At 37.6% G+C, this 19646-nt stretch overlaps 1 protein-coding gene across 2 annotated transcripts in view; it reads left to right on the top strand.

Moving 5' to 3' along the window:
- MTMR6 (myotubularin related protein 6) overlaps positions 1-19646 on the top strand; it is a 62639-nt gene that overhangs the window by 30991 nt on the left and 12002 nt on the right. The window contains exons 3-10 of one of the 2 annotated variants that reach the window (XM_064275338.1): positions 2037-2199; positions 3849-4006; positions 4170-4298; positions 6901-7035; positions 9045-9158; positions 11033-11165; positions 11874-11983; positions 13125-13250. In XM_064275338.1, coding sequence (XP_064131408.1) covers positions 2037-2199; positions 3849-4006; positions 4170-4298; positions 6901-7035; positions 9045-9158; positions 11033-11165; positions 11874-11983; positions 13125-13250 — 1068 coding nt within the window. The remainder of the gene's footprint in view (positions 1-2036; positions 2200-3848; positions 4007-4169; positions 4299-6900; positions 7036-9044; positions 9159-11032; positions 11166-11873; positions 11984-13124; positions 13251-19646) is intronic. The other variant, XM_003414007.4, reaches the window with a different exon arrangement.

The following is a 19646-nucleotide window of genomic DNA, read 5'->3' on the forward strand; positions in this document are numbered from 1 at the left end:
TGTTCATTCTTTTGGCAGTCCATGGCATAGTCAATATTCCTCACCAGCACCACAATTCGAGCTCATCAGTTCTACTGTTTCCTTTTTAATTGTCTAGTTTTTGCATGCATATGAGGCGATTGAAAAGACCATGGCTAGAGTCAGGCACACCTTAGGTTTTAAAGTGACACCTTTGCTTTTTAAAACTTCAGAGAGATCTTTTGCCATGGATTTTGCCTGATGGCAGTACATCACTTGATTTGTTGACTGTTGCTTCCATGGACATTGATTGTTGATCAAAGTTGATTGTAATCATTGACAACTTCAGTTACTTCTCCATTTATCGTGATGTTTATCAATCCGGTTGTGAGAGTTTTTGTTTTTATTCATTCAGGTGTAATCCATACTGAAAGCTGTAGCCTTTGACTTTCATCAATAAGTGATTCAGGTTGTCTTCATTTTTGGCAGGCAAGGTTGTGTCATCTGCTTATCACAGGTTGTTAATGAGTCTTCCACCAATCCTGATGCCATGTTCATCTTCATATAGTCCTGCTTCTTTATTTGTTCAGCATACAGATTGAATAAGTAAAGTGACCCACACAACCTTTCCAGTTTTGAACCAATAGAAATGTTAATGGTGCTGAATTTTAGTCTTAAATATGGGCTACGTATGTGTTAATTATCTTTGTTCTATACAGTTTTGATTTCCATAGAATAAGTTCTTTCCTCATTAGGCTTCTTTTTCAAGCTTTTATTATTTTTATGCATTTAATCTTGCATATAAATTCTAGATATATGCTTAATATATAGTACATTAATATTGTAATTATTTGCATTAATATAGATCTTATATGTAATGTAATTATGTAGTACCGTGCGTAATATATATAATCATATATAATCATCCCTCACCCTTCCACAAAAAAAAAAACAAACCCAGATTGGAATTTTTTGTGGGAATTTATTCTGTATTTGTAGACTAGTTTGGGATGACTTGATGTCTTGACACAATTGAGTTTTCTCATTTGGAAACTTGCTATCACTCCAGAATTTTTTGTTCTCCAGAAGTTTCCTATAAATATTTTGAATTAACCGGAATAATATGGAGGAGAGGGAGAATTTTTTTGGTAGAAAACAGAATATTACTGGTTGGCTGAGAATGTTAATCGTATGTTTAAAATGCATCAAGTATGAGTTTATAGTGGAACTTTTTTATTCATTCATTCAGCAAACATTTATTGAGCAATTATAATGCTTCAGGTACTGTGTTAGGTTCTGACGAAGTAATGGTTATCAACTTAGCTAAAGTCTGGGTCCTTACAAAGTGCCCAAAATCTAGCTGGAAAAAGACATTTACCATACAAGTTACTCTTGTGCTAAGTTCTATGAAGGAAAAGTATAGGTTGATATGTGATAAGAGAATGGGAGGGACCTTACTTACTTGGGAAGAGGGGTAAAGGATGTCAGGCTGTGCTTCTGGGTGATATTATGAATTTTAAGTAAAGACCTAAAATATGACTAGGCATGCCTAGGTGAAGAGGTGGAGTGACAGTATCCTAGTTAAAGGGAGGCACTCAGAATGTGTGTTAAAGAGCTTGACAGATTTGAAGAGCCAAAAGAAGGCTGTGGCAGCAAGAATGTGGTCAACGATGGAGAAAGGGGCTTGAAATGAGATTGGAGAAATAGGAAGTAACATGACTAGATTGGTTTTTAGAAATAATTTGACTGTATTGTAGAGAATGGATTAGAGGGCATCAGGAGTAGATACGGAGAGAGCATTTAGGAGGTTATTTGCAGTGATTCAGGTGAGAAGCAGTGGGGACAGTACAATTAGGGATGTGACAGTAGAGATGGAGAGCACTAGACAAGTTACAGAGATCTTTAGGAGATGTGGGCCATGTTTCTGACTTGGGCATTCAGTCATTTTAAAAATTTTGAGTGTATATGTCATTTGAGACTTTTTTGATTGTAAGAGGACATCTCTAACATTTATGTACTCTGGAAGACAGTAAGATAGTGTTCTTGATAATGACAACTTCATTCTTTTCACGCTGTAGATATTACATCACCATATTGCATCAGTAGAGAAACTCGCATTGACGACTTCTGGATGCCCACTTGTGATTCAGTGCAAGAACTTCAGAATTGTGCACTTCATTGTTCCCAGAGAAAGAGATTGCCATGATATTTACAACTCTTTGCTACAACTGTCAAAACAAGGTATTGTCCTTAGCAAAGCTTACCTGCTTAATTTTGAGTTGGGTGATCCAAGATACATTATTTAAGGTCTCATTATGTTATTTTATACTTTAAGTTACTCTTACAGTCAGGTTCCTATGCACTCTATGCCAAAGAATATGGCCTAGAAATAACTAGAAACTATTGAGCTGAATTCTAAGGATGGTGTCCAAAAAAGGGGCCCTAAAAGAAAGGAGTAAGTGAAACATTTATAGTACAGACTTAAGAAACAATAGATTCATATTAATGTTTTCTAAGCTTGTTGATAGCCAGTAGCAGAACTTTTTTTTTTTTTTTTAAAGCTTATATGCCACAACCAAGAGGAATCACTTGGAAATTGGTATTACTAAATGAAAAGTAAAGAAGGGTCAGGTACTCTGATAGCAGTGGGGCTGCTGTACTTAACTGGTTAAGGTAGATCATATGGGATAGAAGCAGAGGGAAAAGAGAGGTGAATCCTGTTTCCCCGGGTGCTGCAAACAAGATTAACAGTTTGGCTGTTAACTGAAAGGCTGGAAGTTTGAGTCCACCCAGAGGTGCCTCAAAAGAAACACCTGGTGATCTACACCCGTAAAATCAGCCACTGAGAACCCTGCAGAGTACAGTTCTGCTCTGACACAAATGAGGTCACCGTGAAACGGAGTCAGCTAGGTGACAACTGATTTAGGACTGAGAGGGAGGTAGGCCCGAAAGAGGAATCTGCCACAACTTACGCCCTGGGGATCTAGGGCCTTGTTCGCTCAACATTATTTAAATTACATAGTTGTCTTCAGGAGACAAAACAAACTGGTTACTGAATGTTACCGAGCTTTCTTTTTTTGTGAAACAAACCTGGATTGTAGCATTCAGGGGATCTAGGTGTAGGTCTGTACTTCCTCTTCTCTCCTCACACCTAAAGCCTGTAACGTATATCCCGTCATCCCGTACAATGCTAGATGTTCGAGTAAAGATGGTTCCGTGGCCTTTAGGGCTTACCATTGTTCAAATATAAGTACTGTCTTCAGCTCTGTGCAACCATTGCCAGTTTTGGTCAGCACTGTCCTGTAGGAATGTATAATGCAATTTCCTGTTACTTATACCATCTCTAGTTTTCTATTTTCAGCCTTACTCTTTCCATTTTACATCTTGTTTGGGAAAAGTGGTGAGTGGGAAGTGTTTTATGTTCTAAAAATTTTAAGAAGAGGAAATTTTGCAGTAGAGAATTTAACACAGAAAGGTCTAAGTTTAGTAGCTTAACTTTTGATGATGATGTAAATTGAATCTCAGAGTGATATGTGTATACCTTTAAATATAATATTTTGCATCAGAGAATTGACAAACTATTAGGTTCAAGCAGAGCCCTGGTGGTGCAGTGGTTAAGAGCTCGGCTGCTAACCAACAGGGATGGCAGTTTGGATCTAGCAGCTGCTCCTTAGAAACCCTATAGGGCAGTTCTGCTCTGTCCTATAGGGTTGCTATGAGTTGAAGTCGACTTGACTGCAGCAGGCTTGGTTGTGGTTGGTGTGTTCAGGTCTTAGCCATCTCTTGGAAGATTTTAAAGAAGAAATGGGGATAAACCTGAAAACTTGCTCTTATCTGTATTATGTCCTGTAAGTTGCATATCAGTATTTGTGTATTTTTGTATTCCATAGCAAAATATGAAGATCTGTATGCATTTTCTTATAATCCCAAGCAAAATGACGCAGAACGACTACAAGGTTGGCAGCTTATTGACCTTGCTGAAGAATATGAAAGAATGGGAGTGCCAAATTCACACTGGCAGTTGTCTGATGCAAACCGAGAATACAAGGTAATTTAGTGAAAAAGTTAGTACTGGGTGTTATAGCAGCAATTTGTCTATGTATTACTATGTAATTTTGGATTTAATAACTTTTAAAGTTTTTAAAGGTAATTTTCAACCTCATGGTTTTGAACTGTAAGTAGAATGGTTATATTTTATTTGATATTTACAGATCTGTGAAACTTATCCCAGAGAACTTTACGTTCCCCAAGTAGCAAGCAAACCAATAATTGTTGGGAGTTCCAAGTTCCGGAGCAAGGGAAGATTCCCAGTGCTTTCATATTACCATCAAGATAAGGAGGTAGGAAAATTGTCTTTTGGTTTTATAAATGTAGTGTAACCCCTATATTTGTATCCAAAAGAACACTAGTTTTTACTGCAAAAGCTCATTATTACAATGTTGGCTAATAGGAAAATGCTGGCTTTTCACTTAATTGCAATTTTGAAGATTTAAAACAAAATGACCCTGAAATACGGAACCTTACATATTTTCTTATTATATTCCCTCACCTCCCCTTCATTCCTGCTTTCCTTCTAGTAGTGACTTGAAAATAATGGGATTAGTGAAAAATAACGCTCTTTTTCCTTTCCTGTGGTTCTCTTTTTATCCTGCTCATATTTGGGGAAAGCAGATAATTTTGAGAAGCCAACCATTGAGGAAAGGGAAAGAATCAAGGCGTTTCAGGTTCCCATTTTAATAGTAGGCTCTTCAAATCTGAAGGATTTTGCATTGTGAACAGATGGAGAAAGTATCTTGATCCTGAGATCCTGTAATAGGGATTGCACATTGAAGTAATAATAAGTTTACCTTTGCAGCCTACTAACTGTAGGCCAGGGTGCTATTTATTACATCCTTTACAAGCATGAAGTCCTCATAATAACTTTATGAGGTAGGTTCGGTTATTACCTATAGCTTTCAAATGGAAACTGAAATTAAAGAGAGTAAATAATTTTCCCTGTGTCCCACAGCTAGTAGGTTGAGGAGTTGATGCCATTTCTAACTCACAGTCCTTTGTGTATGACCTGATTTTTTTCTTCACTGAAAGCTGTTAGAATCTTCTTTCTCCCCAGTGTTCTGAAAATTCACAGTGATGTGGCTTGGCATGTCTTTTAATTTAGTCTGGAAACTCAGGTCTCTCAGCTTTGGGAAGTTGCTACTCTATTTCTTTGGTAACTTCCTCTCTTGTGTTTATTTTCTTTACCTTTTTTTTTTTTTTTTTAATATGTGTTAGTTGGCAGTTGAGCTTCCTGGCATAATTCTCCATTTTTCTTAACTTTGTCTCCTATTTTCCATCTCCATTTTCCGGAAGATTTCCTCACCTTTATCTCTATTTCATGTCTTGGATCTCTGATTTTTGCTGTGCCATGAAAAAATATTCTGAATATTTTCATTTGATTATGTGTCTTCCTAATAGTAGAGGGCCTAAACCAGGGTTTTTCAACAGTGGCACTCTTCAGATTTTGGACCAGATAATTCTAGGTTTGTTGGGGGCTGTCCTGGTGCGTTGTAGGATGTTTATCAGCGTCTTTCTTTGAGTTACACCCACTAGATGCCAGTAGCACCCCTGCCCCTAGTCGTGACAATCAAAATGTCCCCGTACATTGTCCAACATCCTCAGGAGTGTGGGGGGTGGGGGGCAAAATCACCCCTGTTGAGAACCACTAGTGTAAACTTAATATGGAAGTATTTATAAACTTGCCTGATATCAAGTTCACCCATCCACTACTTCTTAAAGATTTTTTTTTTAATTGAGGTGAAATTCACATAACATAAAATTAATCATTTTAAAGTGAATAGGTTAGTGGGATTTTGCACGTTCACAGTGTTATACAACCATCTCTATCAGGTTCTAAAACATTTTTATCACCCTAAAGTAAACCCTGTACCCGTTAAGCAGTTGGTTCCCACTCCACTCTGCACCCAGCCCCTGGCAACTGCCAAAATAAGTTCTGTTTCTATAGATTTACCTGTTCTGAAGATTTTTTGAAATGGAATCATATATCATGTGACCTTTTGTATCTGGCTTCTTAGCATGTATCAGTACTTTTATTCCTTCTTATGCTTGAATAATATTCTGTTGTATGTATATACCACATTTGGTATGTATATACCACATTTTGTTTATCCATTCATCTGTTGATGGACATTTGGGCTGTTTATAGATAGTCTTGCCTTCTTGAATTGGCCATATTTTAAACCAAATTTGAGTGAAGCTCTTTTCTCTCATTTTATATAAAGATTCCTGATTTCTAGTCCTTTACAGTCCAATGTGAGATCTGAAAAAAGGCCCCTGGGAAGTGCAGTTTGCATTCGACCACTAACTGAAAGGTTGGCAGTTCAAACTCACCCAATGGTGCTGTGGAAGAAAGCCCTGCCGATCTGCTTCTGTAAAGATTACAGTCCAGAAAGCCTGTGGAGCTCGGTTCCGCTCTGTGGCACATGCGGTCACCCTGAGTTGGAATTGACTCTGGCAACAGATTTGGTTTTTTGGTTTAGAAAGCATTTGGAAAGTAAAAAGGTCAAATGTTGCTATTTTAAAAATCCTGTTCTACTATATTGACTAATCTCTTGCTTGAATTTGTGTTGAAAGTACCGTGTAATCTAAATAGAGCACAAAATATGTGTATCTTAACAGTAGGTTGCTTGACCGAGAATCATCCAGGTGTTTTTTCATCAAACTAGAAAGGTGGTATTTAGGTTTCTTAGAAGAAGAGAATATTGGGAAAGCTTAGGGAACATCGAGATAATGAACTAGTGTGTAAAAGTTAATGCCTTCTAACTGTCCTACCAACTTTTAGGCAGATTGCATGATTGATTTTAATGTTTCTTTTCTGTTCAGCATTTTTGAGACACGTTTTAGAGCTCTTTGGATAATCTGTTTCCTGTCTTTTAAAAAACTCAGGCCGCCATCTGTCGCTGTAGCCAGCCGCTGTCGGGATTCAGCGCCAGGTGCCTGGAGGATGAGCATTTGCTGCAAGCCATCAGTAAAGCCAATCCTGTCAACCGCTACATGTATGTCATGGACACCAGGCCCAAAGTATGTGTCTGAGCCCTACACCGTGTGTTAGTGTAATGATCTTTAGTATGTTAGTTAATGGGAGTTGATACATTGCCCATATTTAAAATATCTGAATCCTAATTTCAAATTAAAGAAGGCTAAGATATTAAGGAAATTATTGAAGTTATTTTAATTCTTTATGGAAATGTAGTGACATTCTTAACATTATTGTAAGTAACTATTTCTAGCTGACAAAATACATTATACAGGTCTTCAAACCCTTATCCAAAATTCATAATTTTTCAGATTTTAGAAGCTGACATAGTGCATACATTGTGTATTACATAAATCCACTAGTGGGTCTGGGACAACAATCCGTAATCAAACATTAATATTCTCAATTTAAACATACGAGTATTTTTACTAAGTGGGGGTAAATAAAAACTAAAGATTGCTTCACATTAGGTTTTACTCCCAAATGAGTTTTAGAGCCAAATCTAAGAAAAAGTTTTTGGGTCTTACAACTTTTTAATTTCCTTTTGATTTACAGACAGTAAAATTTCATCGTCTCTAAGTTTTGACAGACACGTATAGTCATGTAACCCCCACCACCACCACAATCAAGATATTAGAACAATGCCATCACCCTCCAAAATTCCCTCTTGCACCTCCCCTACCTTACCAGCCTCTGACAACCAGTGGTCTGTTTTCTACCCTTATAGTCTGCTTAACCTTTGCCAGAGTGTCATACAAACTGAACCATATAGTAGGTAATCTTTGGAGTCTGGGTTCTTTCACCTAGCATAGTTCATTTCAGATTTGTCTGTGTTGTTGCATGTACCAGTAGTTCATTTGAGCAGAGAAGTGGAAACTCTGTGAAAGAATCAAATGGAAATTCTAAAAAAAAAAAGCATGGTTAAGAGAGGTGAAGAGTGCCTTTATCAGGTTTATCAGTAGACTCAACCCACCTGAGGAAATAATAAATTAGCCTGAAGAGGGGTCAAGAAAAATTACTCAGCTGAAACACAAAGGGAAAAAGTAGTAAAAACAAAACAAATCAGAACATCCAAGAGATGTGGGGCTAGATCAGATGGTCTATTGTATATGTTCTTGGAGCCCCAGAAGGCGAAGAAAAGAGAGAGAAATACTTGAAGAGATAGTTACTAAGAATTTTCCAAAAATAATGAAAGGCATAAAACCACACATCCAAGAAGCAAAGAGAATACAAAGCAGGAATAAAATATTCCAGAGTGTTAAAAGCCAAAGATAAAAAGAAAACCTTAAAGGCAGCCGGAGGGGGGCGGGGGGTGGTGGAAAAGACATACAGAAAAACAAAGACATGTCAGGCAGTAGACTTCTGTTAGAATCAAACAAGAGTAACAGGAAGCAGTAATTGCTCCTCCCCCTTCAAAATGTATTTATTCTCCAATACTTTTTTTTTTTACTGTTCTCTGTTGTCTTAGAGATGGTGAGAACCTCAGAGATTAAAGTAACACACTGGGTATGTGTGCACACACACTGTTGTAAAATGCCAGTGTTTGTCATTTAAAGGACGTTGACTTAGAAAGATCAGCTTGGGGACCTCTTACGTCCTCATATACACATGGATTTAGGAAAGCTGAGCTCTTAATTGTGTATGTGTCTTACGGTATTGTGAAGAAATATTGAATAGTATGTGTGTTGTGAAAAACTCGAAATTCTTGTTCTTTATAGAATTTTTAATTAGCACAATACTTTGTGTTAAAATAATGGACCTTCATTAGAAATACTCAAAAAAAAAAACAAAAAAACCAAAACAGGTAGTTAACTTAGGAAATACTGAACTAGAGAATGATAAATACTGATCTTGAAATGCTTATTTTGTTAGACAGCTATAAAAAAAAAAAAAAAATTTTTTTTTTTTGTAAGATTTAATTTTTATCATCGGGACAAATGTCAGAATCCGTTTTTCTGTTTGTAAACACAAACATTCAATTCATATAGGATCCTGAACCTAAACTAAAATTTTCCATGACAATAGCTAATGTTACTTTTAATTTTTATTATAGCATCGCATGCAGAGCTGGTGGGCTACACAAAAGGACATTGGCAGAATTATAGTGATGATTCCTTCAAAAATCTGGAATGATGAGAAAATAAGAGAAAGCCATGAGAGAAAGCGAGTGAGCGATACAGAACACGTGCAATTTTAGACAGCTTTGTGACAGGAATGATAGCTGTTTTAGAAGTAATTCTCATCATTATACAGGCTCATGTGACAAAAATAGTGCAGAAAACAGATTGATTTCAGTGACTTAAGAAGTATTTAAAAATTAGGAATGGTATCTATGTATTCGATAATAGTTAATTATGCCAAAAATAAAAGACTTGCTTAGGAGTGAGAAGCATTGGCAACATCCCCTGTAAGAAAAATCCTTGTTTTACTTCTTTGTATAATGCGGGTGGATTAATTATTTAGAACTATCTTTAGGTAGTAGTAGATATACAAAGGAGCCCTGGTGGTGTAGTGGTTAAAGCAATCTACTGCTAACTGAAAGGTCAGTCATTCAAAACCACTAATGGCTCTGTAGGAGAAAGATGTGGCAGTCAGCTTCTGTAGGGATTTACAACCTTGGAAACTTTGTGAGTCACGATGAGTTGGAATCGACTCAATGGTGGGTGGTAGAGTAGATAGAAGGTGATTACTTTCTGAAGATGAGGTCTGAAGGGGATTTGTTTCTCAGGACCTAACACCCCTTATTTGTATAATTGTCTTCTACATGGAAAATATGTCATTCTATGGTTGTTTTAATAGTCAAGCTTAAAATCCTGTGGAAGCATTTGTAATATATAATTCTTAATTTTAGTTTAGCTGTCATACATGCTGAAAACCAGTGATGTCAGTAGATGTCACTTAACAGTACCTGTTACCAGCCTGAGACCATAATCCAGTGAATGAAAAGATACTCTTTTCTTTCAGTTTAGGTTCTATTTCATTCAAGTTCATAAGAATGTTTAATAAATGATAATACAGTGAAACCTGTGAGAGCCAAAACTCAACGGGACTGCCTTGTCTTTCCAGGTCCTACAAGTTTTCCACCTTTGACACGGTGCAGCCTTACCACTTTTCTTTCGCTCGTTTTAGTGGAAAATATTTGCGTTTTCCTTCTCTGACAGGTTTCTGCCTTACATAGGTTCTGGCTTTTTGAGGTTTCACCGTACTATATTATATGAAATCCAGTTTTGAAAGAATTAAACATGCCAAAGCCTAAGTGAACCTCTGGCAACATGGGTGTATAGGCTGATACCCAACAGGCAAGTTGTGTTCTAAAAACCAGTTTATTTTTGGCTCAGTTCTTGGAGATGTATCAGAATAGAGGATTATGTGTCATACAGCAGTCTTTACTGTGGAGGACCTCAAATAATCTGAGGCATATGGGGGTCCCTGTGGCTTTCTGAATGGTCTGGCACTTCAGGCTTATTCTGAAGTGACTCTCATAGATTGATTCTGTAAAAGTAAAGCTTCTCAAATCTGCTCATCTCTGAATCATTTAGGATTTAGATAGGAGACATTTTTATCTTTTAAATGGTGAGATATTACAAACATGGAAAATTGGCTAAAAACATAAATGAATTAGCTTCATGAATTATTTGTGGGGAAGTTCCTGTCTAGACCTTTATATTATATAGCAATCATATTGCTACTTTGTAGTATCCTTCTTTATTATTAATGATACGTGGTGGCGCAGTGGTTAAGAGCCCGGCTGCTAACCTAAAGGTCAGCAATTCAAATCTGCCAGCCACTTGTTGGAAACCGTGTGGGCAGTTCTACTCTGTGCGGTAGGGTTGCTGTGAGTCGAAATTGACTTGACGGCAGTGGGTTTATGGGTGGCATTTTTACTTATTAAAAAATAGTAACTTATTCAGTTTTGATGAGGTCTTTTAAACTCTCTGCTAAGTAAATAATGGTATATTGAATGTTTCCATGACATTTTGGAAAACTAAGTTAAAAGGTAAAAGTAATTTATCTCTAAATTTCTAAAATTTTTAATTTCAGCTAAATGCTATGGCCAACAGAGCAGCTGGAAAAGGTTATGAAAATGAAGACAACTATTCTAACATCAGATTTCAGTTTGTTGGGATTGAAAATATTCATGTCATGAGGTCTAGCCTTCAGAAATTATTGGAAGGTATGATTCCTGCTTATCTTCTCAGTAGCTTTGTCCAGTAGAAATATAATCCTAGTCACATGTAATTTTAAAATTTTCTAGTAGTTACATTCAAAAAGTAAAAAGCAACAGGTGAAATTAATTTAAATATATTTAACCTCAAAACAAAAACATTCTTTTAATATAGTCAGTATACAAAATGAGTAATGAGATATTTTACTGTTTTAGAAAATCAAGTCTTAAAAATCCATTATGTATTTTATGCTTTTAGCACATGTCAGTTTGGACTGGCTACGTGTTCAGTAGCTACATTAGGGTAACAGTCACTGTATTGGACAGTATAGTTACAAGGGTTTTGCAGATATTATTGTCTGATAAATATTCTACAGTGAAAATTAATTTATGGTAATGCTATTCTATTTAAGTATTAAAGGATCTTTCCAGTCATGGTGTGACATTTAAAAAATTAAGATATCAGACTACTTGTAGTTAAATGCTTGTGCCATAATTTTTTTTAAAGGAGATTATTTAAGTATAAGAAATGACAGAAAAATATACCAAAAAATTCATTATTGAGCTTCTAATGTTATCTTTTTTTATAAAGAGTCTTGCGTATTTATTTTGTCTTCCTCTTCGCTTTCCCTCCAATTTACTCACCCAGAGATATGTTGAATAGGAGCAGTGGAGATTCTGTCTCCATTCTAATTAAAAAATTTTCCCGTTTTTTAGTCAATGGTACCAAAGGGCTGTCTGTGAATGATTTCTACTCTGGTATGGAGAGCTCCGGATGGCTTCGCCATGTCAAAGCTGTTATGGATGCTGCAATCTTCTTAGCCAAAGTAACTATTGATCTCTAATATTGGTTTTGGAATTTTTAATGTTTAGAAAGGAATGGACCTATTTTCCTGGGTGCTGGCATTTGTTCCGGTTATAAAACTTTCATTAAGATTTACCTATCTCTTTTAATGAGGCTCAGTTCAATTTGATATTTACGAATAAAGCACTTAATGTAGGCACTTCAAAAGAAATTCTCAAATACTTTGAAACAGGATTTTTGTCATTGTATTTTTTTATGTTTGCTTTGTGTTTTTGTTGTTTTATGTTTTGATTTTAGACATTATGCTGTGGCAATGTTACCTGTACAATTGTAGCTCTTCTTTCTAATGCAACACTGCTTGGTAAGGATCAGCATGAATCCAGTCACCAAAATGTGAGGATTGATCCAGTCCTCACATTGCTACTTCTCCATCTTTGTCTCCGGCCACCCCCACAGCACTCTTTCTGACCCTAGCCTCCTAGAGCTACATCATAACTTAGAAGTTGAAAGGATACTGTCCTGACTTGCTGGCCACTGATTTGGGGCTAGCTTCCCACTACCCTTTTAGGCTGCCAGCCGCAAGCTCAAGAGTCCACACAACACCCTTCCTTTCTGACCTGCTGGCTCCCACTGCCCCTTTGGGTTCTCTGGAATGACTCTTAGCACTCATGGAGTATATCATACTTAAAACTATAGATTAATTGTAGCCAAAAGGGATGCAAATGAAGAGACTGACAAGGCGAGGTCTGGGAAGGTTCCCAATGTGGAGCTTCCTTGTTCCAAGGACACACTACCCTTCTAAGAGGAGATGTTCTTGTCAACCAGGAAGCCCTCTGATCTGTCCTGTTCTGGGCTTTTATTCGCTAGTCCAGCATAATAGGCTAAATCATGCCTCCTGAGGCTAGTTGATATTGGGCTCCCAGGTGAGTCTTTTTTGTTTTGGCTAGTCCCCAGCCAGCACAAATCTTTAGGTATGGCCTGGAAGTCCCAGACCAAGGCACCAAAGTTACTCCAAGGAACCAAGGACGAAAATCACCTTACTTACGGTAAAACTAGGTCCTTTACTCCACAAATACCTACTAGTATAGTTTGGAGTAACAGAATACGTCGATTTATCCAAAATGTTGTCTGCTAGAATGTAAGTATGTGATCTTTCTTTTCAGGCAATAATGGTTGAAAACGCAAGTGTACTGGTACACTGTTCTGATGGTTGGGATAGGACTTCCCAGGTTTGTTCCCTTGGCTCTCTCTTACTGGATTCCTACTATAGGACAATTAAAGGATTCATGGTAAGTGTTTATGCGGCTAGACTGGTGGTTCTCAAATGTCACCGCCTCCCCCCAGGCAACATTTGGCAATGTTTGGAAACATTTTTGGTTGCCACAGCTGGGGGGAGTAGTGCAGCAGGATTAGTTGGTAAGGCCAGGGAGGCGCCTGGACACATCCTTTGTTACACTGGAAAGCCTCCACACCACAGAATTATCCGGCCCAAGGTGTCTGCAGTATTGAGGTTGAGAAACTGTGAGTTAGATTGATTTTCATTTGTGCCTCCTCTTTGACAAAAAGTTTTAGATTTAATTTTATTGTAAAGTGTTAAGACAAATGTTTGGTATTTCCTCTCATTTTTATCTAAGGCACAGATAAGCATACTTAAAAATTATATTCTAGAGGAAACTTTCTATTTAAAGCTCCTTCATTTGTTAAGTGTAATATGTTAGGAGGCCTATTTTATATCTGAAGATTAAATTTCTAGTTGAACAGATTCTCTGTTTTATAAAGATTGGTCTCTGGCTCCTGTTTTTTGTTTTTTAATATATAATCAAATTAATTTATATTTTCTAAATGTACATCTTCACTCATGGTAAGTAAAGGAAATGAAGACATGTCAGAAAGTTTTCATCCATCTAGAATTACTAATTATGGTGCAAAAATAAGGAACAGTTTAAAATCACCAGGGCTTCTTAGCACCATCATTTTATGGTGCTAACATTTTTAATCTGGGGCAGGTCAAATGGGAGGGCTGCTAATAAGAAAATGACACTCAACAGGATAGATTGCCTTGAGAGTGTAACATAAGGAATAGCTTTTTTTCCCATGCTTGGCTTTGTTTGCTAGACATCCAGGTGAATTCGTGTGATAAAATGACCAGGAACAATTTGAGAGCATCCCAGGCAGAAAGATTAATGTGAGTGAAAGCGTAGTTCCTTCTGGTGACTGCAAATCATTTGTTATTGAGGGATCAGGGGAGTGTTAAATTGGGGTCTTAGATGCAGAGGAATGATAGTTGGGATGAGGGCCTGAGAAAGAGAAGGCTGGCAGGCTGGAATTTGGACTTTACGCTTTTTGGTATTGAGAAGCCATTAAAACCAAACTAAACCATTGCTGTGGAGTCAATTCTGACTCCTAGAGACCCTGTAGGACAGAGTAGAACTGACCTTTCAGTTAGCAGCTGAATCCTTTAACCACTGCACCACAAGGGCTCCTGAGAAGTCGGTACAGGACTTTAAATAGAGGAACCAGTAACTCGATTAGATCTGCTATTCAAAAAGATGGTTTGGGAGGAGGCGGAGCCAAGATGGTGGAATAGACAGATGGTTCTGGTGAGCCCTCTTTAGAACAAAGACCTGAAAAAACAAGTGAAACGAGTATATTTGTGACAAGCTGGGAGCCCTGAGCTTCAAAGGCAAGCTTAGACAATTAACTGAGGGGCAGGAGGAGGAAGAGACGGTTCAGAAGTGGAGAGGAGTTACGTGAATCGCGGGGAGCCCTCAGGCACCATTCCCAGAGTGGTGGCAGCGGCGGGCTGGTACTAGCGTTTGGCCACAGTTTCCTCAATGGGAAGCAGCCAGCCACATAGCCTACTCACACCTCTGGAACCTGAAAAGAACCACACTCTCGGCAAAAGCTAAGTACTTGCCTATATTTTACCGCGCCCCCCGTCACCCCCAAGCCGGCTTCAGCAGCTAATTCCCTGGGCCAGAGGTAGGCCCTGTTGACCACCTAGAGCCATCCTCCTGGCTTTGGAGAAGGAAAACATTTGCAACTGCGGGAAAACATAACGTGCCAGCTCCACTAACCGGGGGAGCTCAGGACAGAAGCAGCTCCTGTCCAGGCATAAACGGTATGGGCTTTGAGCAGCTTTCCCTTCTGCATGGACCTGTGTGGGCCTATTTTGGGAGAATAAGCCCTTGTTGGCAGACTCCAGCCGTCTCAGCTGTGCAGCGGAGAGGTGGGTGTTTGATGTTTGACATTGCCTATTAAACAAGGTCCTCACCTACACACATCAAGGACCTAAGGACTGATAGCTCCACTCAGGTCACCCAGCCACCTGCGACAGGGGTCCAAGGATAACTGGTACCTCCTAGTCCTTAAAACCAAAAAACTTTGGGTGCCTGTGGTCCGTGTGCAGAACTCACCCACCTGCACGCTCTAGGGAACAGAGAACTTCGTTTTCCTCAGAGACACTCAGGGCTTGGTTCTCAGCCCCATGCCTTGTTCAGAGCATGACCCCCTGCTGCAATCAGATAATGGTACATACACCAATCACCCCTGCCCCTCTAAGACTGTAGGAGAGAGCCTGTACCACACACTTGATGATCAGCTATCTGGACACCTGAGCTGAATTCATACAAGAAAACTGAATGGACTGCTAGACTGATATACCTGATAACAGCTCCAGTCATCTGGGGACAGGACGTCAGAGCTCCAAAGGCGAAAATAATCAAGCCAGCTCACTCAAGCAACCCATTTGGGTCTTTCAGCACAAAACAAAGCAAGAAGCTACGACACAGTAAGCAAGCATAAACTAATATAATAACTTATAAATGGCTTGGAGACAACAGTCAATATCAAGTCACATAAAGAAAGAGACCATGATCAACTCAACAAGCTCTCAAACAAAGTATCCAGGGATCTTCTAGATAAAAGTGCATTCTTGGAATTACCAGAGCCAGAATACAAAAGATTAATATATAGTAATCTTCAAGACATCAGGAAGGAAATGAGGCAATATGCAGAACAAGCCAAGGAACACACAGATAAAGCAGTTGAAGAAATCAGGAAGATTATTCAGGAACATAATGAAAAATTTAATAAGCTGGAAAAATCTATAGACAGCAATCAGAAATTCAGAAGATTAAAATTACAGAAGTAGACAATAGAAAGTTAGAGGAACAGACTTGAGCAAGTAGAAGCTAGAATTTCTGAACTCGAAGATAAATCACTTGGCACTAATATATTTGAAGAAAAATCAGATAAAAGCGTTTAAAAAAATGAAGAAAACTTAAGAATCATGTGGGACTCTATCATGAGAAATAACCTATGAGGGTTTGGAGTACCGGAAGAGGGAGGGATAATAGAAAATACAGAGAGAATTGTTGTAAGATTTGTTGGCAGAAAACTTCCTCGATATCGTGAAAGATGAGAAGATACCTATCCAAGATGCTCATCGAACTCCACATAAGGGAAATGTTAAAAGAGAGTCACCAAGACATTATAATCAAGCTTGCCAAAACCAAAGATAAAGAGAGAATTATAAGAGCAGTGAGGGATAAATGAAAAGTCCCCTACAAAGGAGAGCCAATAAGAATAAGCTCAGACTACTCGTCAGAAACCGTGCAGGCAAGAAGGCAATGGGGTGACATATTTAAAAAATTGAAGGAAAAAGATTGCCTGCCAAGAATCATATATCCAGCAAAACCATCTCTTAAATATGAAGGTGAAATTAGGTCATTTCCAGATAAACGGAAGTTCAGGGAATTCATAAAAACCAAACCAAAACTACAAGATATACTAAAGGGAGTTCTTTGGTTAGAAAATCAATAATATCAGGTATCAACCCAAGACTAGAACACTGGGCAGAAAATCAGAAGTCAATGCAGACGGGAAATAAAAAAAAAAGCAAGGTTAAAAAAAAAAAGCTCAAAACAGGGTAACAGCGATGTTATTATATAAAAGAAGACAACGTTAAAGCAATAAAAAGGCACTAAGAAATGTAATTGTAGATCTTCCATATGGAGAGGAAGACATGGCCATACAAAGAAATAAAACTTTGGTTTAAATTTAGAAAAAGAGGGGTAAATAATAAGGTAATCACAAAGGAGACAAACTATCCTACTCATCAAAATAAAATACAAGAAATAGAGATTCAGCAGAAACAAAATCAACAACAACAAATATGAGGAAAGGACAATATATAATGATGATCTACTCAGCACATAAAATTAAGTGGGAAAAAGAAACTGTCAACAACACACAAAAAAAAAAATCAAAATGATAGCACTAAATTCATACCTATCCATAATTATGCTGAATGTAAATGGACTAAATGCACCAATAAAGAGACAGAGAGTGGCAGAATGGATTAAAAAACAAGATCCATCTATATGCTGCCTACAAGAGACACACCTTAGACTTAAAGACAGAAACAAACTAAAACTCAAAGGATGGAAAAAAATATATCAAGCAAACAACAATCAAAAAAGAGCAGGAGTAGCAATATTAATTTCTGACAAAATAGACTTTAAAGTTAAATCCATCAGAAAGGATAAGGAAGGACCCTATATAATGATTAAAGGGACAATATACCAAGAAGATATAACCATATTAAATATGCACCCAGTGACAGGGCTGCAAGATACATAAACTCCATCAGCAGTGAAAAGTGAGACCGCTCCACAATAATAATAGGAGACTTCAACACACCACTTTTGGTGAAGGACAGGACATCCAGAAAGAAGCTCAGTAAAGACATGGAAGATCTAAATGGCACAATAAACCAAATTGACCTCATAGACATGTACAGAACACTCCACCCAAGAGCAACCAAGTATACTTTCTTTTCTAGTGCACATGGAACATTGCCTAGAATAGAACACATATTAGGTCATAAAGCAAGCCTTAGCAGAATCCAAAACATTGAAATATTATAAAGCATCTTCTGTGACCATAAGGCCATAAAAGTGGAAATCAATAACGGAAAAAGCAGGGAAAAGAAATCAAACACTTGGAAACTGAACAAAAAAGACTGAGTTGTAGAGGACATTAAGGATGGAATAAAGAAATTCAGAGAATCCAATGAGAATGAAAACATTTCCTATCAGAACCTTTGGGACACAGCAAAAGCAGTGCTCAGAGGTCAATTTATATCAATAAATGCACACATCCAAACAGAAGAAAGTGCCAAAATCAAAGAATTATCCGTGCAACTTGAACAAATAGAGATCAACAAAAGAAACCCTCAGGCACCAGAAGAAAACAAATAATAAAAATTAGAGCAGAGCTAAACGAAATAAAAAACAGAAAAACAATTGAAAGAATTAACAAGACCAAAAGCTGGTTCTTTGAAAAAATCAACAAAATTGGTAAGCCACTGGCCAAACTGACAAAAGAAAAACAGGAGAGGAAGCACATAACCCGAATAAGAAATGAGATGGGTGATATTACAACAGACCCAACTGAAATTAAAAGAATCATATCAGATTACTGTGAAAAACTGTACTCAAACTAATTTGAAAACCTAGAAGAAGCAGGTGATTTCCTAGAAACACACTACCTACTTAAACTAACACAAACAGAAGTGGAACAACTAAATAGACCCATAACAAAAGAAGAGATTGAAAAGGTAATCAAAAAACTCACAACAAAAAAAAAAAAGCCCTGGCCCGGACAACTTCACTGCAGAGTTCTACCAAACTTTCAGAGAAGAGTTAACACCACTACTACTAAAGGTATTTCAGAGCATAGAAAAGGATGGAATACTACCAAACTCATTCTCTGAAGCTACCATATCCCTGATACCAAAACCAGGTAAAGACACCACAAAGAAAAAGAAAATTACAGACCTATATCCCTCATGAACATAGATGCAAAAATCCTCACCAGAATTCTAGCCAATAGATTCAACAACATATCAAAAAAATAATTCACCATGACCAAGTGGGATTCACACCAGGTATGCAGGGATGGTTCAACATTAGAAAAACAATTAATGTAATCCACCACATAAATAAAACAGACAAGAATCACATGATTTTATTAATTGATGCAGGAGAGGCATTTGACAAAATCTAACACCCATTCATGATAAAAACTCTCAGCAAAATAGGAATAGAAGGAAAATTCCTCAACATAATGAAGAGCATTTATACAAAACTAACAGCCAGCGTCATCCTAAATGGAAAGAGCCTGAAAGCATTTCCCTTGGGAACAGGAACTACACAAGGATGCCCTTTATTATCGCTCTTATTCAACATTGGGCTGGAGGTCCTAGCCAGAGCAATTAGGCTAGACAAAGAAATAAAGGGCTTCCAGATTGACAAGGAAAAAGTAAAATTATCTCTATTCGCAGATGACATAATCTTATACACAGAAAATCCTTAGGAATCCTCCAGAAAACTACTGAAATTAATAGAAGAGCTCAGCAGATTATCGGGGTACAAGACAAACATACAAGAATCAGTTGGATTTCTCAACACCAACAAAAAGAACATCGAAGAGGAAATCACCCATTCAATACCATTTACAGCAGCCCCCAAGAAGATAAAATACTTAGGAATAAATCTTACCAGAGATGTAAAAGACTTACACAAAGAAAACTACAATACACGTCTTCAAGAAACCAAAAAAGACCTACATAACTGGAAAACCATACCTTGCTCATGGATAAGAAGACTTAACATTATAAA

Source organism: Loxodonta africana, chromosome 23 (genome assembly GCF_030014295.1).
Source record: "Loxodonta africana isolate mLoxAfr1 chromosome 23, mLoxAfr1.hap2, whole genome shotgun sequence".
Classification (NCBI taxonomy): domain Eukaryota; kingdom Metazoa; phylum Chordata; class Mammalia; order Proboscidea; family Elephantidae; genus Loxodonta; species Loxodonta africana.